The 13903-nt window shown below is 40.9% G+C and overlaps 2 protein-coding genes across 2 annotated transcripts; one reads left to right on the top strand and one right to left on the bottom strand.

The window, feature by feature from the left end:
* Positions 1-2546: 2546 nt before the first annotated feature.
* LOC135713173 (uncharacterized) lies at positions 2547-3875 on the top strand. The gene has a single exon (XM_065236285.1). It carries the CDS (start codon positions 2547-2549, stop codon positions 3654-3656), a length of 1110 nt encoding a protein of 369 aa, XP_065092357.1. The 3' UTR covers positions 3657-3875.
* A 5825-nt stretch (positions 3876-9700) lies between these two features.
* LOC135713178 (phenoloxidase 8-like) lies at positions 9701-12067 on the bottom strand. Its single transcript, XM_065236291.1, has 5 exons — positions 11157-12067; positions 10991-11095; positions 10296-10923; positions 9997-10240; positions 9701-9932 (listed from the first exon to the last, which is right to left on the bottom strand). Exons 1-5 carry the CDS (start codon positions 12033-12035, stop codon positions 9731-9733), a joined length of 2058 nt encoding a protein of 685 aa, XP_065092363.1. The 5' UTR covers positions 12036-12067; the 3' UTR covers positions 9701-9730.
* Positions 12068-13903: the final 1836 nt, after the last annotated feature.

Raw genomic sequence — 13903 nt, 5'->3', positions numbered from 1 at the left:
TATGTTTAACTCAATGTTTCAATTGAGGCAAACTATCTATCTTACAATTACAAAAGCAAACCTAAACTTACAATTATATGCAAATGCAAAATGAAACTTGACAAATCATCGTCAATTCCCTTATTCCAGGGCAGGGCCTGACGATTTGAATCTAATTTTGATCAGTGAACGGGCACCATATGGTACATTTTCTCACCATGAACCTATCATTTCCAGCCTATCTGAACTATTTAATAAATGGAAGCCATAACATGGGTTACGCTCCCCCTAAGCGGGCCCTCCGCATCCTGTCTCTGTCTTATCTCAAATACAAAATGCCAATGGTATGAATGTATCTATATATAACTTGGAAATGACGTACAATCAAATAAACCCGTAACCCACTCACTTGGTCGGGCTTCAGAATCGTCCAGTGAACAGTGCACTCTACACTCCAAGTTCCCTTTTTTCAAATTTACCGCAAATTTGATATTTTACCCATTGAGTGTTGATTAGTCACAATGAAACATTGTGACAGAAGTTGAGGTTACTAGTGTATTAAATAATCTAGGTCCTATTTAGGAAACCAAATCTGGCCAACGCCCACCCTAAACCTAAACCTGTTCTAATCCACCTGAAATGACTAACGAATGGAAGACTTTGACTACCCAGCCATGCAATAGTCTCGTTCCGTGCCTTATGGCAACTTGATGATTCTATTGCGCTCATCTTCTGGCACCACCCAGGGGAGACTTGGTCATGTACCCAATGCTTAACTTATCTCCATTCCACTCAACTACTCGCAATTTCGTGTGATATAGTGGGCGGAATATTATTATATGAGACAATTCAATGCAGACGTCTTTCCAAATTTGGCAGATCGACAGGTAATCGGTGAGTTACCACGATAGTTGCTATTCAACAACTCGACAACGTCCCATCGTCAACACCTGCTATGAGAATTTCCCATAGCAGACGCCAACGAAATGAAATCATCAAGCTATCGATCAACTACCCTGGTTATCGCCTGGTACCTTATAGCACGATGCTAGGAGGCGAACCGGAAGAATCGATGAGCTACCTCCCCCTCAATATTACCAAGGTCTTTTGAACTTACAAACCAATCGTTTTAAAAACGATTTTCTATTGGGAAGTTTCGTAGAAAAATTTGAGGAACTTCCGTGCTCATGGAAGGACACCCTTCGTGATTTAAAATTGGATGATGACCGATTTGTGTACGCTGAAAAGAGTTCATACATAGGATACTCGTATAGTGCAGGCAATTTTTTGTTCTTAAACCATGATGAATACGGAGAAAACTGCTTTGTGCTGAATATCGTGTTACTACTCTACAACATTTCGTCGAAAACAATTGTAGTTTTTGGAAATGAACTCGCAATAAACAACATAGCGAGGTGTTTTGGAGATAAAGAACAACGACGAAGACTCATCAAAGTTACTCTGCAAACCAATTGAAGATATCATTGACCGAACACCGATTGCTTCTTTCGAAGAAAATCATAAAAAGTACCTATTTATCAAGCATTCCATACCACCAATTCCAATTAAGGACAATAACTAAGCACTATGGACCAATTAGTTGCATACAAAGTTTGTGACTCCTCTCGCCGTAAAAGACACATCATTATCGCTACAACAAGTATTGAGAGTTTGCTTGAACATGGTATGTACATATTGATCACTCATAAATCAAATTCAAATCGACTCATTTTTCTAGTTTTATTGTCTCTAGGATCCCACACTATCGATCGCCTATTTTCACACGTAGTACTGGAAAACGATGGATAACTATCCAGTGACTTGGCCTTGAGTGCATTCAATAGAGAACTGCTCATGTTATTGGAGACAGGAGAGACATGGATGCCGGATGGTTTGTACACCACCGAAAGTCATACACTGGAAAATGAGGAAGGTACGTTGGTTTTCGAAGATGTGTTTATTTTTCCTACGTTCTGACTTACTTGAAAGCGCGTTTGATACTGTGTCCGCGAGGGTCAGCAATTTCTTTTGATCGAGAATTGCACAATAGTGATGGTAATTTGCACGATACTGCTGGTAATTTGCTACAGGATGACCTGCTGGATACATTTTCGTCAATAATATTGTGGTTCCCGAGAAATTCTAGCAAAAGCTTGATTTGCTCAGCTGTCACTCTTTTGTGCGCAAGGGTATGTGACTGATAGTTGACTCGAACGAAATCTTATATTGCTTCAAAAATTGTCTTTAAATATTGACGTTACCCTTTTTAAAGCTTCAACTCGTTATTACCTATATGTATTTCGGGCCAGTGAATCATAATTTCACTTAAAACAGTTGCAAATCAACAAATAAAAAAAATTACTTGCAATCGTACATAGTCAACAACCCATCAGTTACCCTTCACCAAACAAAACAAAACAAACTGTCAACTCATTTTTCCTAGCGGCTTCATTTGATTTCTGCTGTGCCCGTTCGACGTCGACTTTGAATCGCAGGTAAAATATTTTTCGTATCAATTCAAATGAAATGCATTTCATTATAAGTGTTTCTTTTTCAGATGTGCCATCATGCATATGTCTCCAACTTTTGTAGGACTGGAGGGACGGGAGGTTGACTACGAGGTAGAATTTCTGGAGGAGGAAGCAGAAGCAGGACCATCAAATGTGCAGCAGACAAAACGATCGTTCCAGGATACACTGGATTCTGCTTCGCCCGGAAGTCCTGGAAGTGAAAGTGAACAAGCGGAGCCAAAACAAATATTTCGATTCCCAGCAACTGTATTCATCAGAAACTTCAAGGGCCACAAAAAAGGTCCTTCTGTGGGAAAAGTGCAAGTGAACTGTGAATCAGCTGAGGAGGTAATGCAAACTGTATGGGATTACTGTGAAAAGTTCATTCGCAGAGAGGCCGTGTTTGAATCACTCGCTGGTGGAGATGCTGATCAATTTACCGTGCACTGGAATGATGATTTGAACCCAGAAGTCGGCGATATGGATGAGTTCATCTCCTTCCAAGATAAAGCCTCGAAACGCACGTTTAAACCATTACAGTTGCTAGAAAAGCCAGACAAAATGCAGAAATTTCTGAACAGAGATATTAACGTGTTTGTGCACATTTATTCGGAGTCGGTGACCTCAACCGCTATGTACGAAACACTGCGAGTACAGCTGATAAAACCGGAGGAGCGTGACCGAGCAGGAGCAGCAGCCAACCAGGCAAACAGTAATTTGTCCACTGAGTTGAATGAACTCTACAAGCTATCCTACATTTCATCGGACATCAACTGGTCTGTATGGGCTTCGTACTTACTGACCAAAGACGCGCTTGAACGAGAGGAATTGAAGTTCCGAGGACCTCCCCAACATCTGATACATTTGTTCCAGACGGTTCCCTCATGCTCTCAAAACGTGCTGAATCACACTCGTCAGGATGTATGCATTGCCCAAAATGTTAATTCAGGGTATAAACAATTGTTGGATGGCCTGCAAGCAGATTTGGACCAGCTTATGACATATGCTAAGGCGATGCAATTGCGCTTGACCGCATTGCAAACGATGCAGGCAACTAACACTTCATTGCTAGCAGATGTGTCTGGCAGTATTGCTGTATCTGAAGATAGCTTTGGGCAGAAACTCGCCGAGGAAGTGACCGACTGCTTGGATGTCGACCATCAATAACGATTTGCTGATCCTGATTCCGAACGATTCCATACGCATTCGGGACGACCAACTGATTGAAGCTGTTGCTTATTGAACATCTCTTTGTTTTGAGTTTATGAAATAAAAAAAAGGTGAACAACATTTGATTATTTGATTTATTGTTTATTAATCCTTATTACGTACATTCTCAAATCCCAATGATTCGATATTTTGACTTAGTCCGTTTGCCGGATTGAATTTCCCACCTGGCAGATATCCGCATTTGCGGAATACACGAGTGCAGTTAAAGTTCGTGAATGTATTTAACGTCGCAGAAATGGTAGTTGTGAGATCCGAAGAGCTATTTTCTACGTAGACACGTTGTAGTTTTTTCTTGCAGTATTCAAAAATATACTCGATTGGATTGAAAAACGGTGTATACGGAGGCAAAAAGATAACATGGATTCCCAATGACCGGAGGTACTCAACTATTCGTCGATGGCAGTGAATTCTAGCCCCATCCAAGATCCAGACCGAATTAACTCCAGGGTGTCGATAAATTTCTCCATTGTTGACAAAGCTACGACAACATTCAAAGAACTTTGCCCTCGTGAAAGTTCCTTCCGTCAAGTACGTGTTCTTCATTCCTGTCTGGCCCAAGAAGCAGAGTAAGGATACTCTGGCTTTGCGGTTGAATTCACCCCTGTAAATCAATTTTTCGCCGACCTTGGCGTAGCCTCGATTCCGCAACATACCTCTGTTGTCGATCGATACTTCGTCCAAAAAGATAAGGTGATGTAGGTCCCAGTTTACTGCAGCCAGCTCATTGACGAAATGACAAATCTGAGATTCTTGAACCTGGATCGCCCGACGCTCTAGAACTTTCCACGTATATCCTTGCTCGTGTAGTATTCTGGAAACAGAGGACGTACTGATGGAGCAGTTGAAAGTTTTCTCAAAACTATCCCTGGCCTCATCTAAGAATAATGTCGGATTTTTTTTTAAACTGTTCGATTAACCACCGTCGTTTCTCTGCTCCAAACTGCAAGGACACTTTTCTTCTCTCTCTGCGAGCCACCAATCCACTTTCGCGATAACGTTTTATCCAGCTGCTAATTGTAGTGTGATGCTTCCCGTACATTTTTGCCAATTGCGATTTGGACAAGCCCAGGAAATAGAACCCGTACAGCACGTGATACTTCGTATTGGTTGATGCATGTCGGCCAAGTACCTCTTCTTTAATTCGATACATTTTGTCAATGTTATGGAAAGTATGGATTTGGAAACTGTTATGAATAGAACAAACTCGGAAAATTTGCGGTTCGATACGGATTTTTTTTGACGTTTGTTTGTTTACATATTCATCAAGATAGCTGGCGCACAACCCGGCGCGCAACTGATCGGCGCATAAGTTGTTGGGCATTATGTGGATTTTTCTTAAGAACCACAATACTGGCACTAGATACGCAACGAATGTTTTTGTTGTTTACATGACATTAAATCAAGCTGAACATTACATAAGGTCCTAAGTAACATGGATCGATTCTCTTCGTCAACTTTCTCTTTCTTTGATAACTTCAAGCTGAACATTGCATTAGGTCCTAAGCAACATTGACAGATTCTCTTTGTCGGCTTTCTTTTTCGTTAATCTCGTCGTTAATAACTTGAGCACAGAACCGTTTCTTGAAAATATGTCAATGTTACTTAGGACCTAAGACAATGTTAAGCTTGAATTCTGTTTTGTGATTGATATTAATAGCGGTAAGCTCAAACTCCGATTAACTTTTAATCCCGTTCCTGTTTGGATGATCTGCAACATGTTTTCTTAGAGTCGTGTTGAATAAATCTGATATCGACATCAAGCAGCCGGACATTCTTGATCGGCATTTAATCCGAGAATAACACCTGTTGGAGTAAGCTCCAATGGTGGTAAGCCACCATAAATCTCACGTTATTTTCCAATAGGTCCTAACTACATTGATCTATTATCTTCATCGATTCAATCTTTTGTTAATAACTTGGCTGCATTCATCTTTCGGGCTAATTTATCTGCATATTCTGTTAAAAGAAAGTATTATTAAGCGTATTGTATGATAAGAATAGCTGAACATGTTTTTGAGCCGAGTTATTAACTGACTTACAAGAGACGGATTATCGTAACGTTGAATTATCGAGTGTTCGATTAATGGACGGATACTTACTCAACATTGGAAAAGTCCAAAAAAATTATCAAATCAGCCATAACATTTGATAATGGCGCGTACTTTGGTTCGCGCGTAAAGGGTCTTAGAAAGTTTGTTTACAAATGCTTTTGTGCCGTTATCAAATGTTATGCCTGAAATGTTCACTTTAAGTCTGATATTAACGTTAAGCATCTCCTATTCAGGATTGTATCTGAAAAATCAAAATTTGGCCAACGCCCAACAAGCAGCTTTCAAAAAAGAGAAAATATTATAAAATCATGTTTTACTTTTGAGAATTTTTTCCAAGTCATGACAAATCAGTTTCAGAATATTTACATCATATTGAATCTAAGGTGTTTGAGTCGCTGATAAATGAGAGATTGTTTGCTTCCTGCAAGCATTACATAAGTACGTGTCAACATGGTTTCTTTCCTGGCCGCTCCGTGGAAACTAATCTGTTCTGCTTTACGTCGTTCTGTATGGAAAATGTATGCAAGAAACTTCAAGTGGATGCCATCTACACTGATCTTAAAGCTGCGTTTGATAGAGTTGTGCACGACGTTCTGCTAGCAAAGCTTGAAAAAATTGGATGTTCTGTTCCCTTCTGCAGCTGGCTAAGATTGTACCTCGTGCAACGTGAAGTTACTGTATGCATTGGAAACTACTCATCGTACTGTTTCTCGAACAGATCAGGAGTTCCACAGGGTAGCACTTTGGGACCAATGCTCTTCTCTTTATTTGTGAACGATGTAACGTTTATTCTACTACGTGGAGGTAAATTGTTTTTTGCCGATGACTTGAAGATTTATCTAGTCGTTCGAGGCTATGTTTAGAACTACAAAACCTTCTTGAAATCTTTAATGATGGGTGTGAACGTAATTTTATGGTCCTATGCGTCTCAAAGTGCTGCGTAATTAGTTTCCGTCGAACTAGGACTACCATTTTGTTTGATTATAACGTTGCTGGAACTGTAGTTCAACGTGTCGATCACGTTAAAGACCTCGGTGTAATGTTGGATGAAAAGCTCACATACACTCGCCACTTCTCAACCACGATCGACAAAGCTAATCGACAGCTTGGATTCATGTTCAAGATATCTAAGGAATTTCGTGATACTCTGTGTTTTAAAGCCCTTTACTGTTCATTGGTACGCTCACTACTGGAATTCGCGTGTGTTGTCTGGAATCCCTACCAAGCTGTATGGAGTGGACGATTCGAAGCTGTTCAACGCAAATTCGTCAGATACGCACTGCGCTATCTTCCATGGAGTGACTCGCTGAATTTACCACCGTATGCTGACCGCTGTCGTTTACTGGGTTTGGATACTCTTGCTAAGCGACGAAACATATCGCAGGTCGTCTTCGTTGCTAAAGTTTTACTCGCAGAATATGATGTTCCTGAGTTACTGGCCAAAATTAATCTGTATGCTCCTGCCCGAACACTCCGTCCGAAAACCTTGCTACATGAAGTAGTACATGCAACCAACTATGCTGCAAACAGTTCCTTTGTCGCCATGATTCATCAATTTAACGAAGCCTCTGACCTATTTGACTTTGACATCAATGCCTCGAGGTTTCGTCATCGTTTGCTGTTGGCCAATTTTTAATTTTTAATGAGTGACTACATTTAGATTTAAGTGTTTCATTGAGACTATCAAGTCAGATAGACTTTAATAAAGGGTGTCCACGATGAAATTGCCACACTATGAAATTGCTCTAACTTTTTAACCGTTGGGTAGAATTTAATGAAAATTTGGGTGGATTTAGTTCATAGTGCATTATTTACATCCTGCAAGTTTTAAGGTCCTGTGATCAAAACTCGCGGAAATGGAGTCGAAAGAACAGCTCGTGCGTGATAAAATCTTGCGCATTCATCACGAGAACAAGGATCTCTCGCATCGTTCCATCGCTAAAACGTTGGGAATCGCGAATTCCACGGTGTCGTGAGTGATTAAGCGGTTCGAGGAACGGTTGACGACCGTTCGGAAGCCCAGAAGTGAAGGAAAAAGTATTCCGTACAACACCAAAAATCACAACCGCGTAGTTGGGGCCTTCAACCGAAATCCGAACGCCTCCGTTAGGGATGTGGCTAAGAAGCTGTACCTAAGCCGAAGTTTTGTCCAGAAGGCCAAAACTAAGGCTGGGCTTCGAACGTTCAAGGTACAAAAGGCCCCTAATCGCGACGAGAAGCAGAACAAGTCCGCCAAAACCCGTGCCAGGAAGTTGTACCTCAACATGCTGACGAAAATTGAATGCTGCATCATGGACGACGAAACATATGTGAAGGCCGACTTCAAACAGATCCCCGGCAACCTGTTTTTCACGGCCAAGGATAAGTTCAGCGTTCCGGAGCATGTCCGCACTCAGAAGATGTCCAAATTTGCGAAGAAATTCCTGGTTTGGCAAGCCATCTGCACGTGCGGGAAGCGGAGTGCACCTTTCGTGACCCAGGACACGATGAACGGACAGGTGTAAATAAAAGAGTGCCTCCAGAAGCGGCTGCTTCCTCTCCTGAAGGCCCACAACGTCCCAACAATCTTCTGGCCGGATTTGGCCTCATGCCACTACTCCAAGGACGTGCTGAAGTGGTATGCGGACAATAAGGTCAATTTCGTGCCGAAAATGTTCAACACTCCGGAGCTCCGCCCCATCGAGAAGTACTGGGCGATTATGAAGCAGCACCTTCTTAAACGACCTAAGGTAGTGAAGACAGTCGAGGAACTGAAGAAAGTATGGGTTTACATGCAAAAAACGGTTGATTCACAGGTTGTGCAGAATCTTATGGCCGGGGTTAAGGCCAAGGTGCAGGCATTTGCGTATGGGCTGTAAATAAAATACGAGTAAAATGGTAAAATGAAGTTTAATAGTTATTTCTCAATCCCTGAAAATTTGATGGCAATCGGATGAAAACTCGAATTTTGCGAATCAATTTTGTGTGTGGCAATTTCATCGTGGACACCCTTTAATAATAATATCAGTTTTTGGCCTGTCGACCTTTTATCTCTCGATATTTTGTCTTTTCCATCTTCTGTCTTTCGACCTTTTGTCCCCAAGCCGTCTCATTCTCATTTTCCATGGAACATTTCGCGATGAACATTTCAGAAGGTCCTATCTGCTTTGATAGATTCTCTTCATCCACTTTCTATTTTGATAATCTGTTCTTATCTAGCGTCCAAAACGTCAAATACAACAACTGAGTTTTTAACCTAAGAGGAAGAGGAGACAATAGGGGACTTTTTGAACCAATTTTATGTCAAACGCGAACTAGCGCCTGAGAATTTTTACAACAGGTAATCTATTTACTTGTATTTTGGCAGTCGACTGCGTCGCCCACAGTGAAATAGTTTCCGCGAGAGAAGAAAAACGCTTCACAGACAAAAAGAAGCCAGTTGTCTCCTCTTCCTCTTAGTCATTAACGAAAGAGAAAGTCGATGAAGTGAATCGATCAATATAGTTAGGACCTTTTGAATCGTTTATTTGTTTAATTCAATGTGAAATATGTAATCTCTTAAATGAAAAAAATATGTCTAAAAACTGACGAAACTGTTTGAGCTTCATATGCTGTCGCTCATGACAAGTCCGTCCCATAGCACATATCAGCATGCCGAGAAAAACGTGTTTTTTTTTAAAGTAATGGGACAACCCGTTCTGCTATTATTCCAAAGTTTTCCAGGAACAAAGTTGCTGAGTTCATCCAGTATTATAAACATATGGGTGATGCCATTTCCATTGAAAAACTCAGTTTTGAGAAAGATGCAAGTGGGACTGACTTGCGATCAGCGGCAGTATGGATGTTGGATGTATGGATTGTCGGATGATTGAATAAGATTAATATAGATGAAAATTTGCTTTGAATTATTTACTTATTATAAAGAAACCATTAGTCAAGTATACACGCCATCATGTTTCCATAACTCCACCGAACTGAAATTCAAACCTTGGAAATCGTTGTATTAGTGAAACGAATTTCGACAACCGTTCTCTTCATGTTGGAGAAGGACCGAGCAAAATCTTCCATGTGATTTATCTCTTTCGGTACCACCCTGTCAAATGGGAATCCCATCGTCCGACGATCCGGATAAAATTGGTCTCGCAGACCACAGTAGGAATGAGAATCGTTGCAGTCTACGTGTCTGAAGAAAAAAAAATCAATTAATAAAATAAAGAAAGTAGTGGCTAAAAAAACAGGACACTTACTCATCAAAATTCACATTCACAGCATCCTGTCTGTAGTCGGACACCATAACAAACAGGTCATAAGGCATTCCATGGGGCGATCCTTGAGGAATGAGCATATGATCAGGCCATCCGCAGTTGCAGAAACGAAAACTTTCTGTGCCAGGCATCGTGGCAATATCCTGACGGCGGAAGGCTCTCTCGAATGGAATCGTAACGCTGGATTCGTCTGAGCGACGGACAATATTATTTATACCAGGGGTCACTGCAATGAAACGCAATTAATAAATATTTGTCAAGCCTTTGATTGTTATACTAACAAGTTGCGGTGAACTTATCCAGCTCAATGACGTAGCGACGTTGTTGATTGAACTGAATAGCTTTACCAGATCCGTTGTAAATTGGAGCAAGGAAAATTCGAACCGTTCCTCTCCGTACTTTCTGTGAATCGTTCATAACGTTTATCCTGTAGACAAATGGTGCATGTTGCAAGTGTGTGAACGTTGCTAGAACATTTCCCGTTGGACCAAAATCTAATCCAACTCCAAGGTCGACTTGAGACCGCTGCCAGAATGTAAGTAAACGATTTACGGCAGCTTTTCCGTTGGAGACTTGCACTGATACATCTTCGATGGTTACACCAGGGTAGCCAAGCTGCTTAGAGGTGTACGGAGCCAATTTCTTCAGGTAATCCTCAAACAGATCGTCAACAAACGTATGAAGTCGATAGAAAATTGGATCGCGTATGGAAGTAGCAATATCGCCTATCACGCCTGTTCCTTCAAGATAAAGGTTGTCCGGATCATGAACAAAGCCAATTATAGAGTGTAGCATTGAATGGATGTTGCCGTAATACGGAATGTTTGGTGACAACAGTGAATTTTCCATAACGTTTCCAAGCAGATCGATTCCAGTTGCATCATCCAGAGGAACATGTTTGCCGTCTTCCTATAAAGCAGAGAAAATTGTATTCATACGATCCGTATCTCGAGCGAAAATGACTAAATAAACATACTGCAAGTACATAACCGTTGGTGACTGCTTCCTTAAATCGATTCACCCAGTTTTCGATCTCCAAGACGGTTGCAACGGAATCTTCATCATTTGGTCTATTAACGTGCTGAAAAAGGATATAAATAAGAACATTGAAGAATTGAACAATTTAAATTTATTCTACTCACTGTTATCACAGCATTTTCTGCCCTGCCTGCAAACGTTCTGTTCAAGGCACTGTTCAGAAGCTTCGGAAAATATGCCTCTGGGATCGGTTCTCGCAGATTGTCCAGTGATGTAGGTGGTGGCATGTGATGGCAAAATCTTTCAGCAATATAGCGCACTAATATTTGGCGATGCATGTAGTAGAACAATTCACCTCGTCTGTCCTTTCGTACAATTTCAATTGGTCCTTCCACCGGATAGGTTATGTGCCAATGCCAATGGTGGAGATTGATTCCAAGATCTTCTCGGAAATAAGCCAGTCGTTGCTCTAATAGTTCCTCCGATGCCGAGTACACCATGGGGATTTCGATTGCCACTCGCTGCGGTTGATCGACCACGAATCCTTCCTCCTCCAATTGTGGGAACAATAATGGATCAACGAATCGCTTCGGGAACATTTCCAACAATGATAGGACCGGCACATCGTGCGTGTCTTTCCGATGGAGCAAAGCAACGGTCAACGCATACTGAAACAGCAACGGGTTCAGCCGATCTCGGGCATACGAAGCCATTGAGAGTAGTATTTCCGGATCCGGTGCATTCATGAAATCCTGCACTAGTTTACCGGAAATGTTCCGATGCTTCGGGCTGAATGTATTGTAGTTACCGTTTCGGGGAATTTCTAGAGCATAGGTAAAGTCCGGAGGATCTATCGATTTCACCACGACGTGATTGGGTGCAGATCCAAAACGTTTAGAGATCATCGGTGCCAGTGGGCGGTAGCGATCGGTTAGGAAGTGCTCAGGTAGGGCCATGTACGTTTGGCCTCCGTACTTGGGATAGAATAATGGTTCCCGAGGGCGTGTCATAAGACACAGAAAACCTGTCTTCCAGTCGGTCATCTTGGATGCTTCGGTGAAGATTAGATTCGATATAACGGATTTGACAAACGCTTCTGAACTGTTGAAAATGTACAGCAACAGTGCATCGGTCACACGGTGTAGAAATGTTATCATTTGTCGAATGCGTTATATGAGGTCATATACTCAGACTTTCATGTACAGTATATAATGTCAACAAATTGAATGTGGTTAATTCTTGTGGTGTTATTAATATTTTGGAAATAACTAGATGTTTAGATGCGGAGTTGAACCAGCCCCAGGTTGAAGGTTTTTCCCGAATGGGTGGTCATTAGACTGATGCAAAATTTGAAATTTTTGCTTCTCAGTGTTCAAACGGTTTCAAATCGGGTTAGCCTCCGAAAGTTTAAACTCATTTGATAAGAAACTGACTTGGCACAAACACAAGTTTATATGGAAATTACTATGGGAAAACAAAACTTTTTGTTCATTGTCTTCTAGCCTTTTTACATATTGTACTGTTAACAAATTTTATTGATATTCTTATGGGAATTATTATCAGCTACAACTTTGCAAAAGATCGTTGCCAAACGTCAAATTAAATTTTTATTAATTGTTTAAGAGATTGATAATCTTATGGCAAGTTTAAGCAACTGTATTGAGGGCAACTCTGAATTCTGCAGTGTGACATAGTAGCCATGATTTTTGTCATTTATTCTAAGTGCCATAAACACCAATGTTGCCTACTGAACAGTTGTTTGAGCATAATCATATGGCATCAGTGACTTGAATTATTAATAATTTGTGTTCCTTACATTTGATCGAAAAGTGGTCTTCAAAATCTTATTAAGTACCAGCTCGTAAAATGTTTTCTATATCTTAAAATTAAAAAAAAAATTTAATGTATCCTAAAATTTATCTGAGTACCCAAATTTAGAAAAGCATCCTAGCGTGTAATCTTAAAACCAGGATTAAGTTTGAGATAAAATATGTATATTTCTTAGAGTGAGATCTATGAATGGTTCCAAGTCCCAAAGTTTTCGTTCTTGGCAAGAAGATTTCGACTTTGAAGTTCTAGAAAAACTGCAAAATCTTCACAAAATTAAAATTCAGTATTCAACGGCGCCAGTGGTGTAGTGGTAAGTGGATTACCTCTCACCCCAGTAGGCCTGGGTTCAATCCCAGTCGGCGCCGCCGGGATGTTCTGAGGCATAACATCTCTGATCACGCCTTCCTTCGGATGGGAAGTAAAGCCGTTGGTCCCCGGTTCATGAGTTGATGGGTCGATAGGTAGGGTCCAGGTGTGGGAGCTGCCTTCCTGGCACGTCGGTAGCATTGGTGCTCAGCACGGAAAACAAGATCGACGGAAAAAACAAACCGAAGGAAAACAAAAAATCAATATTCAATATCCCTTTTTAGACAGAAGTCTTGGACAATTCACAAGGTTACATCTCCAAGAAATACTGAGTTCAATCATCCACTTTTAAAAATTTAGCCTATTGACCCATTCGACCTAATAACCCATTCAACCTAATGGCGTGGCCTAATAGCCCAAAACCGTTTCTGGTGGCCTATGATGTGTAGTGGTAAAATAATGGACTTCCAGCATGGTTGATTTTTGTAACAGATGTCGATGATGATGAGATTAAAACTGAGAGCTTTCAACTATCCATTAAGGTTGAGTGCTTGTAACATAGACATTCTCGAGAAGCATAATAACCAACAATCAATACGAAACTATCGATTTTAAATTGGCTCACTACTTGACTAGCCTATCGCAAGCAAATCGATTAACGTACCCCATTCTAGTCGAAATTCTAGTACTTCACTACGTTTGTTTTGATTCGCTATGAAAGTTTGACAGATAAAATGAGGGGTTCGGGGATTTTCTTATGTTTCGAGGGGTGCAT

Source organism: Ochlerotatus camptorhynchus, unplaced genomic scaffold, assembly GCF_037179485.1.
Source record: "Ochlerotatus camptorhynchus isolate MF236.1 unplaced genomic scaffold, CSIRO-AGI_Acam_v1.1 ptg000542l, whole genome shotgun sequence".
NCBI classification, from domain to species: domain Eukaryota; kingdom Metazoa; phylum Arthropoda; class Insecta; order Diptera; family Culicidae; genus Ochlerotatus; species Ochlerotatus camptorhynchus.
The sequence above is the reverse complement of the archived record's forward strand: the minus strand, read 5'-3'. Positions and strand labels throughout refer to the sequence as shown.